The sequence below is a fragment of the Camelus dromedarius genome, chromosome 17, assembly GCF_036321535.1.
Source record: "Camelus dromedarius isolate mCamDro1 chromosome 17, mCamDro1.pat, whole genome shotgun sequence".
In the NCBI taxonomy this organism is placed as follows: domain Eukaryota; kingdom Metazoa; phylum Chordata; class Mammalia; order Artiodactyla; family Camelidae; genus Camelus; species Camelus dromedarius.
Window position 1 is genome coordinate 30,773,513 of NC_087452.1, and position 20,627 is coordinate 30,794,139.

At 43.7% G+C, this 20,627-nt stretch overlaps 1 protein-coding gene across 4 annotated transcripts in view; it reads right to left on the reverse strand.

Moving 5' to 3' along the window:
* The window catches only part of CACNA1D (calcium voltage-gated channel subunit alpha1 D), a 296,376-nt gene that overhangs the window by 141,613 nt on the left and 134,136 nt on the right, over positions 1 to 20,627 (reverse strand). For all 4 annotated transcript variants that reach the window (XM_064496422.1, XM_064496423.1, XM_031470549.2 and 1 more), the window contains exon 4: positions 7,412 to 7,551. In XM_064496422.1, the coding sequence (XP_064352492.1) occupies positions 7,412 to 7,551 (140 nt within the window). The remainder of the gene's footprint in view (positions 1 to 7,411; positions 7,552 to 20,627) is intronic.

The window sequence follows — 20,627 nt, forward strand, 5'->3', positions numbered from 1 at the left end:
GGCAATCCACTCATCTGACAGTTACTTTTGCTCTTTCAAATAAGCATTTGTTCTTTGGAATTGTTGCTTGTTTTTCAGAATAAACAGAAATTTGTCCGTTTCAAATAGAATCAACTCTGGCCTATCAGATTGTGGGTATGATTGGCCCAGCAACAAAGCAAAGGTTTCTAAAGTTTAATTAGCAGCCAAAGCAGAAGCTCTGCGCCCGTTGGCTTGCCTCAGGATCACCAAGACATTGAGTCCATAAAACGTAGGGTGGTCTGATTACAGTCCTGATTGGGCATAGTCATGTCATTCCGGGGCATTTAAAGACCAGTCATTTGTTTTAATAACAGTACAGCAATTAGCAAGGAACCTAGGCTGTGGGTGGAGGAGCAGGGAGGGAATCAGTCAGGTCTTTACCTTTTCAAAACTACAGAGGGTGGGCTCTCCCTGGTTATGACTGGGAAAATATATCAAATTTATGACAGGTCTCTCATTAGCATAGTTTTTTAATTACTGTAACTCCCTGCAGCAAGGCTAAAGTTAAAAGTCCCCTCCAAAACAAGTTCACAGTGTCACAAAAACAAAGGAAAAGGAAGAAAGAAAACCTCAAACTCTTCTGAAATGCAGCAGCCACAGGAATTTTCATCCCAAAGGGATAGGAAAGTACTTTATGCCGGTGGTGACTTAAGATTGCTTTCAAGTATTGGTGTTTTGCAGTGTACACTTTATGGTCCTTTTATCTCCTGTTCTTCAGCAATGCCCTTGAAAACAGGTGAACAATGGCTCTCTCCCATCAGAGGAGCCTGAGTCCGAGAGAGAAGCTGGCTGTTGTGTGCAGACAGCCAGAGGGTGTAAGGGGTCAGGGCTGGCTTCTCTTTCTAAGAGTTAGGACATTAGGAAAGTCCCTCTTCTTCTCTGGGGTTTAGTTTCCTTCTCTGTAAACTGAGAAAACTGGATTAATGATCCAGAGCCTTGACCTTCCCATTCTAATGCTCTGTGATTCTACCCTTTCACCACTCCCCCACCACAACCAAAATAAGGACCATGTTGCCCGAAGAGATGAGTACAAGAGGAGAAAGTATCTGATCCTAGGTTGTTATAAAAAGTTTACTGCAAGACAGGAGAAAAAGGCGACGAGCTACCCAAACCAATACAAATCAGAAGCACCAGAGTGAACCTCCCATGCTCCCAAAAGCTTAGTGATGAGCATGAATGCTTAACAAATATGTTGATTTTAAAAATTTGAAGAGTGGGATAAAAATTGGCTTAGATCAAACTTTTCTATGCAGAGAATAGTATCAGCTCTGGTAGACACACTGAACATTATTAACAGTTAACATTTTAGAAATATCAATTACTTTCTTAACGTTTCTGTTCCTGGGAACCTTGACAAAAGCAATAGGTCACAGTTGACTTGGAATGGAAACTCCATTGGATTAGGATAGAGTCTGCAGTTGGAAACTTAAGTACGTAGAAATTTGAGTCAAGGGAAGACATAATAATTTGATTTTTCTTTTTCTGTTTAAACTTTCCTTCTGAGTTCTTTGACTACAATTTAGTACATATTTTAGATAAAGAGTAATCTGATGTTCTGAAGTTTTTCATATTTAATGAGAAAAAAACCAAGTCCAGTTCTACTTAAAGTTTCCTAGATGATTTTTTTATTTTTAAACCAACTTTATTACAGTTTAATTGATATATAATAAAATACACCCATTTAAGGTGTACAATGAATTCTGACAAATGCATAAGCCCAAGTAACAAAACACCATAACCAAGACAGAGAGCCTTTGCAATATCTCAAACAGTTCTCTCTTGCCTCTTTGCCTACCTCCAAGCTCAGCTTTAGGTCTAGTGATTGGCTATTTATCAGTCTGGGGTGTTTTTCCCTTTCCTAGAATCTTACATAAATGGAATCACACAGCATGCTCTCCTTTTCGTTCATCTGCTTCTGCTTTCCACATTTCTGAGATTCATTCAAGCTGTTACATTTATCAGCAGTTTATTTCTTTTTATTGTTGAGCGATAATCCTTTGTGTGAATATACCACAATGAGCTTGTCCATTCACCTGCTGAGAGTTATTTGGACTGTTTCTTGTTTTTCTCTATTATGAATCAAGTCTCTTTGTGAGCATGTACTTTGATTTATTTTGGGTAAGTACCCAAAAGCTGTACTGGTAATATGGTCATATGGTTAGTGTATGGTTAACATTGTAAGAAACTAGCAATCTTTTCCAAAGAGATACACCATTTTCCATTTCTATAAGCAGTGTGCTCCAGCTGCTCCATATGGTGGTTAACTTCTGTTAACTGTCAGTCCTTCTACTAATACTAGTGGATATGTAGTGCCGTGTCACTGTTGTTTTAGTTGGCACTTCTCTGATTACTAATGATGCTGAACGTCTTTTCAGGTTCTTGTTGACCACCTACATATCTTCTTTTGTGAAGATCTGTTCAAATCTTTTGCCCATTTATGTATTGGGTTGTCTTCTGAACTTTGAGTGTTTAGAGTTCTTTATATATTCTGAATACAAGTTCTTGGTCATATATATATACTGGGAATATTTTTTTCCCATTTTGTGCCCTATCTTTTCATCTTTTTCATAGTATCCCTTTTGAGGAAAAGTTTTAAATTTTAATAAGGTTCAAAATTTCAATTTTTTTTTTATGGCTAGTGCTTTTTGGGTCCTAAGAAATCTCTGCCTACCCTAAAGTCATAAATATTTTCTCCTAGAAATTTTACAGTTTTAGCTTTTACATTTAAGTCTATGATCCATTTCAAGGTAATAATTGTATATGGTGTGAGGTCAGAATGGAAAGTCTTTTTTCATATGGATAAACAACTGTTTCAGCACTATTCATTGAAAACTGTTCCCTCAACCCATTGACTCATCACAGCACCTTTGTCTAAAATCAATTGATCACATCCATATGGATCTATTTCTAGACTATTCCATTGATCTTTATGTCTATTTCTTACTCTATTAGCACACTATCTTGACTACTGTAGCTTTATAGGAAGTCTTAAATCAGGTTCCAGTTTTTTTCTTTAAGATTTCTTTGGTTATCCTAGAGCCTCTCTAATTTCCATATAAATTTTAGAATAAATTTGTCATTCTCTACAACAACCTTGCCAGAATTTAGAGTAGGATTCAGCCTATACTGCAATTTCAGAAGAACTGATATCCTAACAATATTGAGTCTTCCAGTCCATGAATATGGTACATCATTTCATTCATTTAGATCTTCTTGAATTTCTCTCAGCAGGTTTAGTCATTTTCAGTGTGCTATTTATCCCTAAATTGTTCATGTTTTTTGATGTTATAGTAAGTAACATTATCTTTAAAATTTCATTTTCCAGTTTTTCATGACTAGGATACAGAAATTCACATGCTTTTTTACACTGACTTTATTTTTTAAAAATTGCTAAATTCATTCAAAACACATAATTTTATGATTTTTATCTTATTAAATTCACTGAGACTTGTTTTATGGCCCAGAATATGTCTTGTGGTGAATGTTCAACGTGCATGTGAAAACAATGTCTATTCTGCTCTTGTTGGGTATGGTGTTCAAAAAAAGTCAATTAAGTCAAGTTGGTAGATAGTACTGTTCAACTCTCCCCATATCCTTAATGATTTTCTGTCTAGATGGTCTAGCAACACTCCTCAAAAGAGGAGTATTAAAATATACAGCTACAACTGACGATTTGTCTATCCCCTCTTTCAGTTCTATCAGTGTGTGCTTCGTGTATTTGTTTCCTATTTGCCCTGTCCATTGTCATTTTTTTCTTCCATTTTTTTTAAATTAATTGAGCTTTTTAAAAATTCCATTTCATCTCCAATACAGACTCATTAACTATACCTCTTTATTTTTCCAGTGACTTCTCTAGGGCAAGTGTCAGCAGAAGTTTTCTGTAGAGCGCCAGCTAGCAACTATTTTAGGATTTGCAGGTCATAGGGTCTTTGTCACAACTACTCAACTTTGCCATCCTAACACCAAATAGCCATAAACATGTGTGAGTGTGACTGTCTTCCAATAAAACTTAATCTCCTAAAGCAGACAGCAAAATACTTTGTCAATGTGGTGTCAGTGATTGGGGGAGGCAGTAAACCATTTTTGGTCTATGGGCTGAAGTTTGCTGGCCTGTGCTCTAGGGCTTACAACTTTAACTTACCAGTCTTCCTTCAAATAATAACTCCACCAAATACACAAGCAGTTTTCTATAGTATATACCTATTTCCCTGTTTCTGTCCTTTGTGCTAATGTTGTCATATATTTTACTTTTAGAGATGCTATAAACCCCACAATACACTGTTATTATTTTTGCTTTAAGTAATGAATTACTTTCAAAAATACTTTAAAATGAGAAAAATGCTTTTATATTTACATATGAATTTATGCTTTCTGGTATTCTTCATTTCTTTTGTATAGATTCTTATTTCTATCTGTTGTTATTTCCCTTCAATGTGAAGAAATTCCTTTGTTAAGGTGCAGGTCTAGTAGTGGTGATTCCTCAGCTGTGGTTTATCTGAAATTTTTTTTTTTACTTCAGTTTTTAAAGATATCTTCATCAAATAAGAATTATAGACTGATACTTCCCCCTAGCACTTTAAAGACATCTCTCTATTGTCTTCTGGCTTGCACAGCTGCTGACAAAAGTCTACAATGTCTTTTTCTCCACTTTTAAGACTTTCCCTTTATCTCTGGTTTTGAGCAATTTGATTATGAACATGATGTGCCTTGATGTAGCTTTCTTCATGTTTATTTTGCTTGAGCTTTGTTGAGCTTCTTGGATTTATGTTTGTATTTTTCATCACATTTAGAAAATTTGGACTCATTTCTTCAAAAATTTTTTGTCTCCCCTCCATCTCCCCTCTTTTCTGGGACTCCAAACATATGTATGTTAGATTACTTGATACTGTCCCACAGGTAACTAAGATGGTGTTCGTTCAGTCTCCATCATTATTCTTTGAGTTACTAGTATGTCTTCAAATTCTTTGATTATTTTCTTCTACTGTATTTAATCTGCTGTTAAGCCAACCCAGGAATTTTTCATCTCAGATATACTTTCCAGATCTTGAAGTCCTATTTGTCTTTTTTACATTGTCCCATCTTTTCTCACTGTAGTCATGTATTACTTTAAATCCATAAACATATTTATAATAGCTGTTTTAAAAGTCTTATAAAGTAATACTCTACTAATTTCATCGTCTCTGTCATTTCTAGGTCTTTTTCTACTGATGGAATTTCATGCTGGTCATGGGTCATATTTCTTCATATGCCTAGTAATATCTGACCAGATGCTAAACACTTTAAGTATCTGGATTTTGTTGTCTTCCTTTAAAAAGTGTTGAGTTTTGTTCTGTTAAGCACTTAAGTTCCTTGCACGTCAGCTTGATCCTTTTCAGGCTTCTTTTCAAACATTAGCAGCAAGGGCTTCAGTTGTTTTTCACTCTAGAGCAGGAGTTGGCAAAATTGTTTCATAAGGGGCCAGACAGTAAATATTTTAGGCTTTGTGGACCTAAAATATTCAACTATGTAAACAAATGCACATGGCTTGTGACAATAATATTTACAAAAATTGGTATCAGGCTGAATTTGGCCCATTGATCATAGTTTGCCAACCTCTGCTCTAAAGTTAGTTTAGCCCTGCTACTAATGGCCCTTCTGGGATCTCTACTGACAGTCCAGGGTATTCAGTGAGGGCTTTCCAGTCTGGCTGGTCTCAACTTAAACAACTCCTAGACCTACGTGATCTCTAGCTATTACTCAGCTGTAGTCCCCCCTCCAACCCCCAGCTTTCCTTTCCTCCCCAGTAGTATTCTTTGCCTGGCCTTACCCCATGTAAGTGTAGCTAAGTCTTCAGCCAAAACTCAAGAGGACCCCAGGGCATATTTATGGAGCTGTTTCTCTGAATAGCTCCCTCCCCACTCTCATATATGCCTCTTAAATTTTAGCCACCTCAGCCTTCCTGAACTCTATCTCTTCAACTCAATGAGAACACCACACTCTGCTGAGTTCCCTGTCTTTGGGCTGTGTGACAATCTGAAAAATGCCTCCAGCCAGAAAGCTGAGGTGATTGTAGGGTAGGAACACAAGAAATGGAGCTAAGCATCTCCATCTTCTAGCTAAACAGAAAGTCCAGTCAGAAGATGCCCAGCAAGATTATTCCAGAACCAACAGACCTGCAAGGCTCCTGTCTGCCATTCCTTCTTAGAGTTCATCAAATATAGGAAGGCATGGCACATATATAACTACTACCTGTTGCTTTTAGCACTACCTTTGCAGCAATGCCTCAGACTCCAATTTACTATGGTGTTTTTTGCAAAAGTTAACATTAACATTTTCTCCAGAAGTCTAATCATCCTGCTGGGCCACCACTTTGGATCCCACTTTAACTTCTTAAATTTGAAAAGACAGGCTCAAAATTTATCCCACTCTCTCAATATCCATCAGTACTAGTCTCTCATGAAAAGTCAAAGGATTCATGATAAAGAATAATCCAAAAGAATAATCACCTTGCTCCACTGCAAAAGGCATTTGAATGAAGTCATGGAGACAAAAACACAAAGGCCATTTAACAATCTCTCTCTATAGGAGCAAATATAATTTTAGGAGCAACCCATTTTATAGCTGGGTAACTAAGACTCAGCAAAGGGCTAGATTTTATTTTCCTATGCGAGTATTTGGTCCAAAGACACAGTATTTCTCTGACAATGATTCATTTTTCTCCTGCTGGCAACACATCCAGGTGTTGAAGGACCAGAATAACACAGGCCACTTTTTTATTTTAATATTTTCCTTTAACTGAAACTGTTGGTGTCTTCTTCCCGTGACAGGATTCCGGGAACATGCCTGCTTCTCTGCATTTTCTGGCTTATTTCATTTCATGCCGGATATCTGACATTTTTCAAACACTTGTTTTGTTATTTAAAATGGGATACTGGCGTCCCAAAGCTTTTCCCCCAAGTCAGCATAAAAAATTAATGGCTTTGCTCAAGGGATGTTAAATGGCAGAGTACCTCACTCCTATGAAGGATTTATTACTTTTTCACTGTTGGTTTTTTTTTTTTTTAACTTAACAAGGTGCTAAGTAGAAGAACTCTACCCATTTGACTCAAATCACCAGCGGGGCTGGCCTATATGTGGAGACCCAGGGTGTAGTAAGATGAACCCTCTCACATCACGAGCTGAGCTTAAACTTTCTTCCAGAACACGTTACTGAAAGAGGGAGTAACAATGAGAGAATTTCAAGTCAGTCTCTGCCCAGAGACTGACAACAGCATCACCAGGCTTCAAAGAATTCATGACAGGTTCTGGCTGCAATCACTCATAAAGGAGCAACACTGTTTCCTTAGAAGACTGTTTTCTGTTACTCCCACCTCCCATTTTCCAAACATTTCCCCAAATGAAAGGGACTTACCCTACTATTACTATAACAAAATCCAGTAAATTCCATCCATTCCTAACATAAGCATTAGGATGTAGCAATAATCCATACGCTATAATCTTCAAAAATGTCTCGACTGTAAAAATAATCAGGAAGGCATATTCTACTTTTTCCTGCAAAGAGAAACAAAGAAATAAAACAAAAAATGGGGGGACGGGTGGGGAAGAGGAAGAAAAAGAAATAGGGATTAGAATCAGTATCTCAGAGCATTTTTCTCCAAACAAAGCTTCATTAAGAGAAATGGAACTATAAAAACTGTATCTGGACCAGGAAAGCATTTTAATTCTAACACTGAATTTCTCATATGCAACGGAGTGTAATATGCTTTTCATCCCAGGCTGCATGACTGCATTTTGCCACCTGCCCTGATGTGTGTGCAGTGACTCTGCCTAGGACATAATGGCATGCTTGTTATTTGCATACATTTGCCAAATGCAGCATGTTCTCCTCCTAAGATTGCCAAATCAGGCCCAGAAAAGCACAAGGGGACAACAGAGATTCCCACAGGGCTTTGAATTGAACGTCCTTTGGAAGAAAGGAAGATGCATCCGCTTGACCCTGTATTCTTCTTGGGCTTCCGTCTGACTTCTAAGACAGGGTTGGCTGTGCCACTGAACAACAAGGTGACCTCAGCAAGTCCCTCTTCCTCTCTGGACCTAAGTTTCCTCACCAGCGCAGTCAGGGAAGGGAATCTGGATGGCAAACCCATGGCCTCCTCACTGGCTTGCCGCCTCTCCTGGCTGACAGGGAAGCTGGGTCACCACACATGTTTCCAGGGAGCCTGGACTCAGCCTCTGAATCCACTTCTCACAGACCCAGCAGCTATCCCCGCTGGACTGCCAAAGACCTTCCAGATGCCACCCTTGGGCTGGAGGGCTCTTCGAACCTTTCCAGTTCCAGCTCATGACATTCCATGAGCTGTAGAAAATGCATCTGTCAGCAAGTCTAAAAATGTTGGCTCTTGTCTCTTTTATAAAGGTTTCTTCATACAACTTTGGTTTCAAAAGAAATATGGACTAACTAGGATGTGTGTGATTAATTTTACAAGAGGCATTGGCTAGCAAAAAAGCTATGTAAATAATAAGTAAATGAAAAATCATCGGTAATTAAAACTCTTGCATATGGGCCATAAAGTCCTCTAATATAAACTTTCCTCTGTAGGACACAGGGAAAGTCACCAATGCCTTAGGAAAATGGAATTCACAGAATTCACTTATCAAGATGCCTAGTGCAAGGGGGCAAATCAATTTGTTTCTGGAAATACTTAGCATCTCTTCTGTGTGATGTGCTCCATACCAGAAGCCAGGATTAGAAAAATGTCTCCATTATGGTCCCCATCCTCGAAAAGTTTAGTCTGGTGGGGGAGGTGGGGGTTTCTAATGTGCGCTCAGAGAACCTTCTAGGAGACGTAACTGACAAAGAGCAGTTCTGCATCTTGAGCCCTCTGACAGGGCCAAAGGGTTAAACCACTTCTCCCCTGCAAGGACTTGCTTTGTTATATGTGACCACTATTTCACCTAAGCCATGCTGGGCTACCCCTCTGTCGCAGGTGAGACCCAGTCCTAGATGTGACTTCCCCATGTCTTGCAACAGCATTCTTTCTCTTTACCAGTAGGGGAATCATCCAAACTCAGCTGTACCCCAGCCTTTATCTTCAACCTTGATTCCCCAGTGGTCATGCTGAAAAGCCAGTTCCATCAGTTCTTTACCCCCAAGTCCCCAGGTCGTTCCTAACCTGCCCTCGGAGCATCCCTTGATGCTCTGAACACCATCCTAGCGGTCTAATAAATTCCTTTGTGGTGTAAGTTAGCCAGAGTCAATGTGTTTTCAATTTTAAAAGCCTAGCTCATCCCCAGCCTCCACATCCATGCTTCCTCCAGATCTCCCCACAGGTCCTGTTCTCAGCCTGGCTCATTCCATGCACCCTACACCCTTTAGCAGGGTGTGAAGACCTTCTTGGACCACTTAACCCACTCCCTCCACACAGCCAGGCCAGTATGAGTGGCTGAAATCTCCCAGAGCAGCAGCACACATGCCCGCTTGTGCCCCACACACACATCCCAGGACTCCTCTGTTTACTCTGGAGTCCATTGTGTGCCTCATGAGAGCAAGGGCTCGTCTTCCCACTCACTGCCACAGCCCTGAGTGGCAGGCTTCCACCAGAGGTGCACCCACACCACTGTGGATGCTCTCAGCAACAGCAAGTGACTTTGCTGCCGGCTACAGAGGAGAGATCCAGGGAGACTTGAATGAAGCAGCGACACTAACGCTGAATGCTAACTTTGAGATTTTTTCAGAAGCAAAAATCCCTGAAAATACCAACCTGCTACACCCAAATTAGACCCTGACCACTACAGGTAGGTTGTCAGTATGTTTTCAAGAGTTAGAGTTCTCAGGGAACAAGATAAGCTGGAAACAGCACACTGATTTTACAATTTCTCTTCCCTTTTTATCCTTTGTGCTTTATTTACTGGGCCAGGCAGGAGAAAGAAAAAAAAAAAGCTTTTGCTGCCATCAATATTCATAGCAGTTACATCCCTACATCAACACAGCACTATACTTTAGAGCAGAAAAACAAGACAGGGAACAGAGAGTACACCTACCAAACCCAGCTTGTTTGCCCTCTTTAGCTTATATTTCTAAGCAATTTTGTCGCAGTAATACAAAAGCCATTTGTGTAACTAAGTTGTTTAGGGTTCTTTTATCCCCTTCTCTCATTCTCCTCTCTTTCCTTTTTGAAGACTTTGGTTTCTCTTTCCAAAATCCTCAATCCATTACTTGATGGAACTGATTATAAGAAATATAACCTTGTTTTAATGTGATTCTTTATTACAGAGTCTTGATCATAATGCCAACATAGCCTGGAGAGCACGTCAGACCCGTCTGCCTAGAAGCCAGTGTCATCCTGGTTCCCAACCCTGTCGTTTAAAAGGACTCCTGTAAAACAAATACACCTCCACATTAAGCCAATGCAGTGTTCAAAAAAACCTTGCAAAACAACAGTCATGGCAAGCAGGGGTAATTACTTCACAAGAGGATTGTTCATTTGAGAAAAGAATGTTGAGTCAGTCATTTGAAATGGAAGCCGCCAAGAAAGTCAGGCTCCTCACGGGGCGAGCTGGGAATATGTAAGTGGCTGAAGGATGGATGAGACATTGCACAGGGAAGGCACGGAGTCTGTGGCTGGGATGCAGGGGAGCACGCAGAAGAAACAAGGGTAAGGATGAAGGAATGAGCAGGCTGGCGAAAGGCAAGCAAGAACCCTCTGGAACTGAACCCGAAATGAGGTGCCCTCGCAGTAGAGGCTGCACCTTACAAGTCTGCCCCAAGGCTAAACAAAAAGAATAAATGATTCCTGCACCCCAGCCTCCCTGCACTTGCCAGGTACAGCCATGTGCCGCAGCACTCACCCAGCCACCAGCGGGGATTCTCCTCACCGACAGGGAGGCCTGCATGGGCAGGGCCAGGCAAATCATCTTTTAAGAAACCACAAATTCTTTACCAGAGACCACCCTACCCGTGGATTAAAGTCCCCTCTGAGACTCAAGCCACCAGAGAAATAAAAGCTCCAAATCTAACTATGAAACCTCATTTATCTTCTTTAAACAGTGAAATTTCACCGAACAGGAGAAACTCTTAACCAGCAGTCTCTAAACCAGTTAACCCTACACAGAACCTATTGTCAGCAACTGTCAACTAGCAGGGAGTAGGAGACACCAGGATCCTTAACTGTACTTGGTCGTCAGCTGTCCTTTTTTCAAGGAGCCTTGACTAGTGCTGTGAACATCCAGCCATCCATCATCCACCCATTCATCCCTGAGCACCTGGGTCCTCCTCAGAAAGCCTGATCCCTACCTAACCTGTTGTCAAAAGATCAACAGAGGCTGATGAGCCTGGTAACATTCATCTCTTTGCTTCACTCATCCACCCACAGGCCCCAAGTCTTCGCAGTGGTCTCCTGGCTTACACCCCGGCAGAAGAAGATAGTCTCCCCTCCACACACATATCCCTTCTGTGTCCTGGGGCTCCCCATTGGCAGGGATTATCTCTTACTGTCTCTGTAACCCCAGCATCTAGACCATACTGGGCACACATAAAGTGCTCACGGGTCCTGACAGGAGGTAGAGAAGGAAAAAAGCGAAGGAATTAAGCAGCAAAGCCAGACCTAATGAGGGGTATAAAAACATGAGAATTTGGGATTCTAGCCTATGTACCCAAAAGCAAACTAATCAGAGTAGGAATCTTTCTAAGTTACCATAAACCCTTCCTAGAACAAGCCTGGAATAAATGTTCAGACTGTTGAGACGACAGCTGATCCCAGTGTCTCACAGGCCCTTCCCTTTCGATCCCAACCGAATGTTCTCATCCTTCCATCCACCTGTGCCTTCCAACTTGCTCACTCCTCTTCTGTAGGAGCCTCCACTCCAAGTCAGGGGCTGATCTGCTCCCTCCCACTGTTTTCCCAAGTCACCTCCCCTCCCCCATGTCTCTGCCCACCTTGCCTCACCCACCTGGTGTGCCCACCCCAACATATGTACATCAGCTCCCCTCTTCTGTAAGCACACAAGTCTGACACGGGGCTACCACGAGCCCTGCACGGGGTGTGGAGAGAATGCAGGGCCTGGAGCTCTATCTGTTCTCCGCTAGCCCCAGTTCAGCTGCTGACTGGCTCAGGCTACACCCTGTCCCCTCTCTGTAAAATGCCCCCCCACCCCAATCCTGCCTTTCCACCAGGCTAAGTTCTACTTGTCCTTCAAGGCTCAGCTTAAATGACACTTGCTCAGAGAGACGTTTGCTGACTTCCCAGACAAAATTCGGGCCCGCTGGTAAATGCTGCCAAAGCTCACTGCATTCCTGCACAGCCCTACTCACAATGGAAAATCTAAATTGAAAAAAACTCTCTTTGATATTTGTCTCTCCCAATAAATGATAATTTCTTATAAAATCGGAGACCATTTCTATTTCATGCATCACTGAATTCTCAAGCCTGTCACAAAAATATTCGGTATTTACAAATGAATAAATAAATGGACAAAATGAGAGGTTTTGACCAAACATTATTCAATGGCCTTTCCCGCTTAGAACTTTCATAACTGTCTTAGCTCAGGCTGCCTTAACAAAATACCATAGACTGGGTGGCTTAAACAACTGAGGCTCATTTCTCACAGTCTGGAGGCTGGGAAATCCAAGATTGAGGTGCCAAGATCTGGTATCCAGTGAGAGCCCTCTCCATGGCTTCCCAATGGTTGACCTCTCATGATGTCCTCATCTAGCCTTTCCTTGGTGGGTATACACAGGAAGAGAGAGAGATCAAAGGCCTCACTTCCAAACATCGTCCCACTGGGGTTGAGGTTTGAACACGTGAGTGTGTGGGGACATGAACATCCCACCCAAAATGATTCTACAGGCCCAGTCTGAGGAAAACACCCACAACTGCACATCCAGGAAGAGGCTCACAGCTCATCTCTGCACCCACAGGCTCCCCACCTCCAGCTGGAGGGAGGAAGACCCACAAAGGCAATTCTGTCAAGGGTGTCGAGAGGCCCAGAGCGGCAGGAGCACGGGTGTGAGGTAAGGTTCTTGCCTGTAAAACAAGCAGCCTGAATCAGATGTCTCCCAGCTGTTACACGACAATTCTCCATGACCTGAGGAGCAAGGTCCAGACTCAGGCTTCAGAGGGAGATCCTGTGAGGGCCCCGGGACCCCAGGGAGGACAGCCAACCAGCAGCAGCAAGACCTAAGAGCAGCTGCCGCCTCATCAGGTGACCAGGTTGTGGAGGTCGCTCCCAGAGAAGTGATGCTCTCCTCTGCACATATGAATGAAGTACCTAGAGGGCCACCAATGGGTAGCTGAATGCCATGTTTACATGAAGAAACTGGCTGGAATAGTCAGCGTGCCTTCCCTCTTCTTCACCTTTGGTTTAAAAGTATGATTCTAGAGGACATGTGAGTCCATTTGTAGTCCCTGCAGCTGCCACTGGCTGAGTCTCTTACCCTCTGCTTCTCAGTTTCCTCATCTATAAAACTGGGATACTCACCCTGGTCCACCCAGGTTACAATAAAAATCAGATTATGCGAAAGCAGGGAAGAGCTCCATGAACTGTCAGACACATATCATCAGAGTCCGCCCAGGATAGGACAGGATGGGGTGAGGCCACACTCTTGGGCCCTGGAAGTGGAGTCCTGATGTGGGGATCAGAAGATGGGACAGACACTTCACAGGACCAATGCCAGCACAATGATCCCATGACCACTCGGGCTGGGCCACTGCCCAGGATGCTGTCTAGAATGTACCTGACATGACAAACGGAGGAGACTAGCAGGTGACCTGGCTGACTGCTCCATGGAGACCAACTTTAAAGACATCTGGTCTGTAGGAAGAGGGTGGAGGAAGCTGACAGGGCCTTCTCTCTGGATGTGGCCTCCTTACTCATTGGCAGAGCAGAGGCAACTGCTGCTTTGTTGCCCTGACTAAAGCAAGCAGCTGCACAGGATGGCTCATTATGGTTCTTGTCATCCAGCAAAACTCGCAGAGTAACAGCACCCTGACTTTCCTCTGAGAACTGCTCCTTTCCTACTTTCAAGTACAGGGGTGGCATGTGACCCAGGTTACTGGTTCAGGAATAGGCCTGTGACCCAGTGCCCATCAACCAGGTCTAATCAGAGCTAATCCTGGATTTTCACTGTAGCCACTAGGCCAGAAGTTCTGTCATTGGCTGCTGGACTCAGCTTTCAGAGGCTATAAGCCTAGAGTTACTAGGGGAACATGAAGATGAAGTGTCAACATCAAGGGAAGCCAAACCAAAGAATGAGGAGAGAGTCAAACAGAGAGAGACGCTCAGACAGAGGCAAGCACCTGGTTCTCATGCCACTGTATGAGCCCCTGGATCAAGCTGAACTTGAAGCCAAAACTCTCCCCCAACCTTAGGCTTTTCAGTTATAACAGCTAATAAACTGAGTCAGTTTGGGTTGGGGTTTTGGTGCACTGCAAACCAAAGAGCCCTAGCTAAATACCCAGGGCCTACAGGATCACTCTGCTTCTCTGAAAGTTGAAGTATCTATGAGAATCTCAATAGATATGAAATCTTCACTTCTCAATAGATTCAATTCCTTGGATGATTCCCTTTGACTCTGGGCTCTGGGATGGTTCTCTATGTATAGGACCCATGAGCCCTGCAAGTTATTGCCTCTGGGAATTCATCTAGGCTCAGTTTTCCAAATTTCCTCCTTCCATCTCATTCATTCTCTGTTGCTGTCTTCACTTCCAGCTGGTCTCCTGGACTCTATACATTCCTATAAACCTGATGCCTCAGACTTGCCCTGCTTCCCATCCCACCCACCCTGGGACACAGACGGATTTCCCTTGGTAGTCAGTATATCCTATAGTTAGCAGCCATATACTTCCTCACCCAGCTTGACCACAAAGGCACCGCCTGCCTCCACCCTACCTTGCTTGGCAGTCAAGGCACCCTATTTCAATTTCGTCCAACCACATTCATCAAGTATCTATTCCATGCCATGTGTGGTCCTAAGCACTGGAGATTCAAAGATGGCTAAGACACTGTCTGTGTCCTGAAGGAGGACAGCAGACATACACACAAACATTTCCAGACATAGCAGACGATAATCAAAGCCAAAGCAGGGAATCCCCTGTGGGGAGATGTGGAATGGAGCAACTAATTGTGTCTGGAGCATTTGGGAAAGCTTGAAAAGGCTGTATCACGTCTAAATTCCTCCATCTGGCATCCCCAAGGACCTCTACACAATCTGTCCATGCTCTACCTACCACCAACCAACTGATATGTTACTCCAATGGGAACAGGGCCTCCAGGCTGCCCCATTCCCTTTCCTCCTTCACGACTCCCTCTGCTCCAGTCCGTCAGCTCCCAGGACACCCTGAATGTGTGTCATACTCATTGGAACCTCCAGTCTTTGTCATTGCTCTCCTCCATGACTGACAGTACTTCCTTCTGTTTATCTAATCCTGTTCCACCCTTTCAGGGAAGAGTAGGGAGTTTCACTTCCTCTGAGCACTGTTCCGCCCCTCCTTTTGCAAGCCTGTGCACTTATGGGAAACACAAATGATCATCATGTGCCTACTGCCTCTGCTCCCCAGGCACCCCTGCAGCAGACTTCACTCAGTCTCGCGCAGGCACTCCTCCCACTGCATCCTAATGCAGTTCCACAAAGTACCCAATTGGGCATCACCCCCAGACTGGAGTAGGCACGTGAGTCAAAACTGTTTGCCACCCCAGAATTAAAAGTTGTACCACATGCATTTAATCATGAGAGTAAATCGTAACACATGTATGAGCACCAAGGATGTACGAGGTCATGAAAGAGAGCAGAGAGGCAAGGAGCTGCCCTTTTTTCAGGGGCTCCTGGTTTCAGCTGGGAAGGTTTTACTCATAGATTGTCAGTACCCTGAGGGCAAGATCCATTGTATCTACCTCTGCAGATCCCCTCATCACATGGAGCAGAGACCTGAGCGCTCAGCCTCAGTAAATACCATGACGGCATCACCCACAACAAAGAAGCAGGCAGAGCCTGATGCTGCACTTCTGAGCACCTGGGCTGAGACCTTGTCTCACCGTCTCACACTCAGGCCCAGATCCATTTGCCTCTCTGAGGTAGAGTTATAGAGCTAGGCTTCCTTCCTAAACCATGTCAGGCCTTTACATCCCATTCTGACAGCTCAGGTCAAGGCAAATGGCAGTGGGATTATGGGCCCTACATGGGGCTGATCAAAGTTGCTCGCTGCCTCCCTGGGATCTAGGGGGCTCGGGTCATGCACAAACTGCCAAACCCCATTATTTTAGAAAAGAAGTCTTTTCTTAGCATTGCTTCATTTGCCTGGCATGAGCCAAGTGCTCCAACATGTCCTCTGTGGCTGGAAAGAAATGAGCAAACATTTCACAATGGCAGGAACTGAGTAAGTTTACAATCAAACATTTTCAATTTGAGAAGAAAGCAGTCATTCCATTTCTCCATTAACAGAGCTAAAGACAAATCTTCCACATTTGTATGTGGTTAAATTTTCTCACACATGAATTATAAATGTAATCTCATCTCATGCCCCAGATGCTTACTTGTATCCCTGTAAACATACCACATGCACACCCGGACACGGCACTTGGGAAAAGAAACTCTTTCCAAGCCCTTCTCTCAGCTGATTCTCGAAGCTATGGAGTAAGACAGCCAAAGAAGGGATTATTATTCCTTTCATGTATGAGGGTCACAGTCAACAGGAACAAAAAAGAACAGTAAGATGCCCTCTGCTTTGAAGACAGCAGTAAAGCCTGACTACACCTACCTGGTGGGGAAGTCCACCACCTCCTTGCTGGTCCCAGGCCTGCCCAGCCTCATCTGGGCTTTTACAGAGTCCCAGCTCCGTGACACCAGGACCTCAGCCTAGGGTCATCCAGGCCACTTGGACTGAGCAACCTGAGGATGCACCTTGGAGGAGGAGCTGCTGACTGTACAAGTGTTGAGACCTGGGGAGCAGAGCTGCTCCCATTTTAAAATGTTCACAGTCATGAGTTCGGGTGCACTTTGACCTTGTCCAGAGGAGGCAAAGAGATTTGGGTCAGGTTCCAGCTCTGCCACTTACTGGGTTTGTGGACTCGGGCTTCACCCCTCTTTGCCGCTGCCTCTTCATCTCAAAATAAGAATAAGAAAGGCAGAGACAGCCCAGGTTTGTTCTTGAGTGTGAATGAGGCAACACATGCAAAAACATGTGAGCCAGGGTCTGCGTGGACCTCACACCCATGGACACTTGCTCCTTTTACTTTTGCATCCGTGTAACATGCAGTCCTGGCCTGTGGTGCCCCAGGAACAACACAGCGCCTGGCACAGAGCACCTGCTAACAACTCACCACGTGAACACCAGGACAATAGCCTAGCTCACTGTCCATGTGGCAGGTCTGCACCCCCACAGTGCAGGCATCACCCCAGGGTCAGCACCGGCTCCACACCAAGGGAGGCAGCTTCCCTATCCACGCCAGCTCCTACACCTCTTGGACTGAGCAGTAAAGCCTGTCTACAATTCATCACAGAGCAGAACACTCAGGAGGTGAAGCAGGGCCCAGCTCCCAGGCCCCGGGTCACCCCTTCCCCTCACTGTGCAGGCCACGGAGCAGATGTCTGTGGTCCAGGGCAGAATGGGCAGCTGGGAATGGGCATGGGAATTCAGCTCACCGGTTGTTTCTCTCCATCATAAAAGCTACTCTTTGGGACGAACAGCCCTCATTCGTGGGCACCTTTTCTCCAGGGAATGTCATGAGACCACAGGAACATAGATAACTTCTTTCTGAATAAATTCATAAATTAAAGTTTAAAAATAAAGTGTGTCACCTATAATTGAGACAAAATGTGTGATACATTTACTCAGAAGATTAATAACTCCATGCCTCTAATTCATCATGGTTTTAGTATTAGAAAGTAAAATTAAGTTAATTTAAAAGACATCGGGTGGCTTAAAAACCAGGCACCGCTTAACTGTGGCCATGAAGTGGAAATCAATACACCAGGCAAAGACTAAGCAGAACACAGTGTCTGCAGACTCGCTCCAAGCTGGGGAGCATCACTCGCATTGATCTGGTCCTGCCAGTCAAACCTTTCCCTCAAATGCCACTTAACACCTTCCAGAGGCCAGAGGGAGGGCTCTGCCACCATCCTCCAAGCTCGGGACCCACACGGGTTTTCTATAAGCAGTTCCATTCCCAAGAAAATCGGTGGCTCCAGAAGAAGTTACTGGAGGATTCTATTTGGTCAGGAGGCTAGGGCTAGTTAATGATCTCTACTTTTTCTTGTAAGGTAAATTTTTATTCAATACCTAAATGCTTGCTCTAAAAAAGAACTCCAGGCAGCAAGAATATAAAAATGTGAAGTAGATAAGAAAGGGAATGCTAGATGGCTGTTTAAAAAGAACGTGGCAGAAACACATGTAAGGGCAGGGAAGGATGTCCATGGCACATGACTACGGGAGTAATATGAACTATACGATGCCCTTGATGTCTGACAAGATCTCTTAATAAGCCAGTCTGCAGCGCAGACACCAGAAAGTGAAGAAGCTTACCTCTGAGAGCAAGATCATGGGGGACTTTCTGTCTCTACTTTTAAAGATTTGTGTGATTAGAGATTTGTCTGATTTGAGTGAGTTTTTTCTCATTGAGCATCTTTTAAAATCAGCTGAAACTCTAAATATTTAGGACAAATGAATAAGGTGAGAAGTAAAAATAAATTAACAAGGAAATGAAAATAAAGTGAAACAGGAATAGGACCATTACAAAGATGTATAACATGAGGACATTTTTATTAATATCACTGGGATTTCTAGCAGCTAATGTGAAAGGAAATCAGACCAGTGACAAAAGTCACCTCATCTTTTGAATGAAATTGTTTCTCAGCACTTAGAAATATTTCTCCAGAGGATTTGCCTAGAGAGAAGAATCAGCTGACAATATGAATTGAGCACCAATTATAGGAATTAAAATAATTTTGCCTGTGTTCACAGAGTTTATACTATAATGGAGAAGACATTTAAAATGGAATACATATGAAATTAATTTTGTGATTTACATCCAGCAATTTTTGAAAATGAAATAAAATAGCATGAAAAACATCAGAATGCACAGCAAATATCAGAATTCAGTAAAAGTAAGTATATTTTCATAAAACTCATGCTTCAGATGACATAGATAGATAGATAGATAGATAGATAGTTAGATAGTTTGGGAGCTACAATGTAAAATGTATCTATTACTGTTGGCCAAAAATTTTTTTTTAATGTTAAGAAACAGCTCTAGAAGCCAATAATCTGGCCCTACCAGTGGATACCCGTGGGGATGAATAACCACTCTCTTATTCTCAGGCTTCCTCACATACTCTCCCGGCACACACACACACACACACACACACACACACACACACACACACACACACAACACCTTAAAGTTAAAAGGTATTTAAAGAATCCCTAACTCTACAGAGCCAAACACCCAAGAAGCAACCCCAAAACTCAAAAAGAGCCAAATCAGGAAGTGATAGGGATGGAGGTACATGTCCTAAGTCTGTTTCTCTGGAAGAACTCAATCTTCAGGTAAGGAAACAGAGGCTGGGGCCAAGGTTGGGCAGTGAGTTCCCTCCCAGTCCCAGAAGATGAAGTGGGGCCACAGTGGGAGTCAGCTGTCTCTAGGGTCATCCGCAGAGGAAGGAAAGGAGAGTGGGTGAGACCAAGATGGGAAAGAAGACACAGGTCTGCAGTGTGGCACTGAAGGCAGGAGGGAGGATAGGGTGGGGAAGGCTCTGAGTCACAGATCCAGAAGGTACTCTGGGGACCCAGCAGCACTGCCCTCCAGTAGATGGAGAAACTGAAACCCACAGAATGAAATAGCAGCTAGAGCACATTAAGCACCGGGGGGCAGGAAGAGCAGCAGCAGACACCTGGGCCCTGGACGCTGAAAGGAGGGAAGGTCCTAGCTGACTTTCTACCTCACAGCCTGCCCGCCTTCCTTGGTCCACCTGGAGGAATGACAGCAGGTCAGAGAAGCAGGATAGGAGCACAGGGGCATCTGAGACCTGGGCCATGGTCCCCACCCAAGCCTGGAGCTTATAGGCCAAGGAGGGTCATGTGTGTCCCCCAGCAGGCCTGGGCTGCTTGCTTTCAGCACACACACCTCTCAGGTGAGAAGAGGGCAGTCAGAGCAGGGGCATCTACAATTACACAGGGACATGAAGGAGAGAAGGGGCTCCTCTTCCCCAGAGGCTTTATGGGAAAGGTGGTTGGCCCTCTGAGCTGGGCGAGCTCTACAGAGTCTGAGGCTGGCCTTTTGAAGACTGTTCTTGTGTCTTTATTCACTGAATGAGATGAAGTCTTTCCTGAGCTTTCTTCAGACTGTGCAGTGATCTCCCGAAAGGAAAATCTTTTTTAAAAGCACAAGACTGTAGATAGTGAAGAACGCGTCCAAATCCCAGTTCTGCCAGACTGGCTGCAGGGCCCGAGGGAAAGCGCTCAGGTTCTCGGGAAGCCATTTCCTGATTCCCTCAACAGGGAATTAAGGGTTAACACTGATGGCAGAAATGCCTGGCACATGGTTTGCTCTCAGTAAAGTGGCTGCTGTCACCATGTGGCTGTGCTGTAAACGGTACACAGGAGAGTCTCTGCCAGCCTCTTACCAATCAAAGGTAG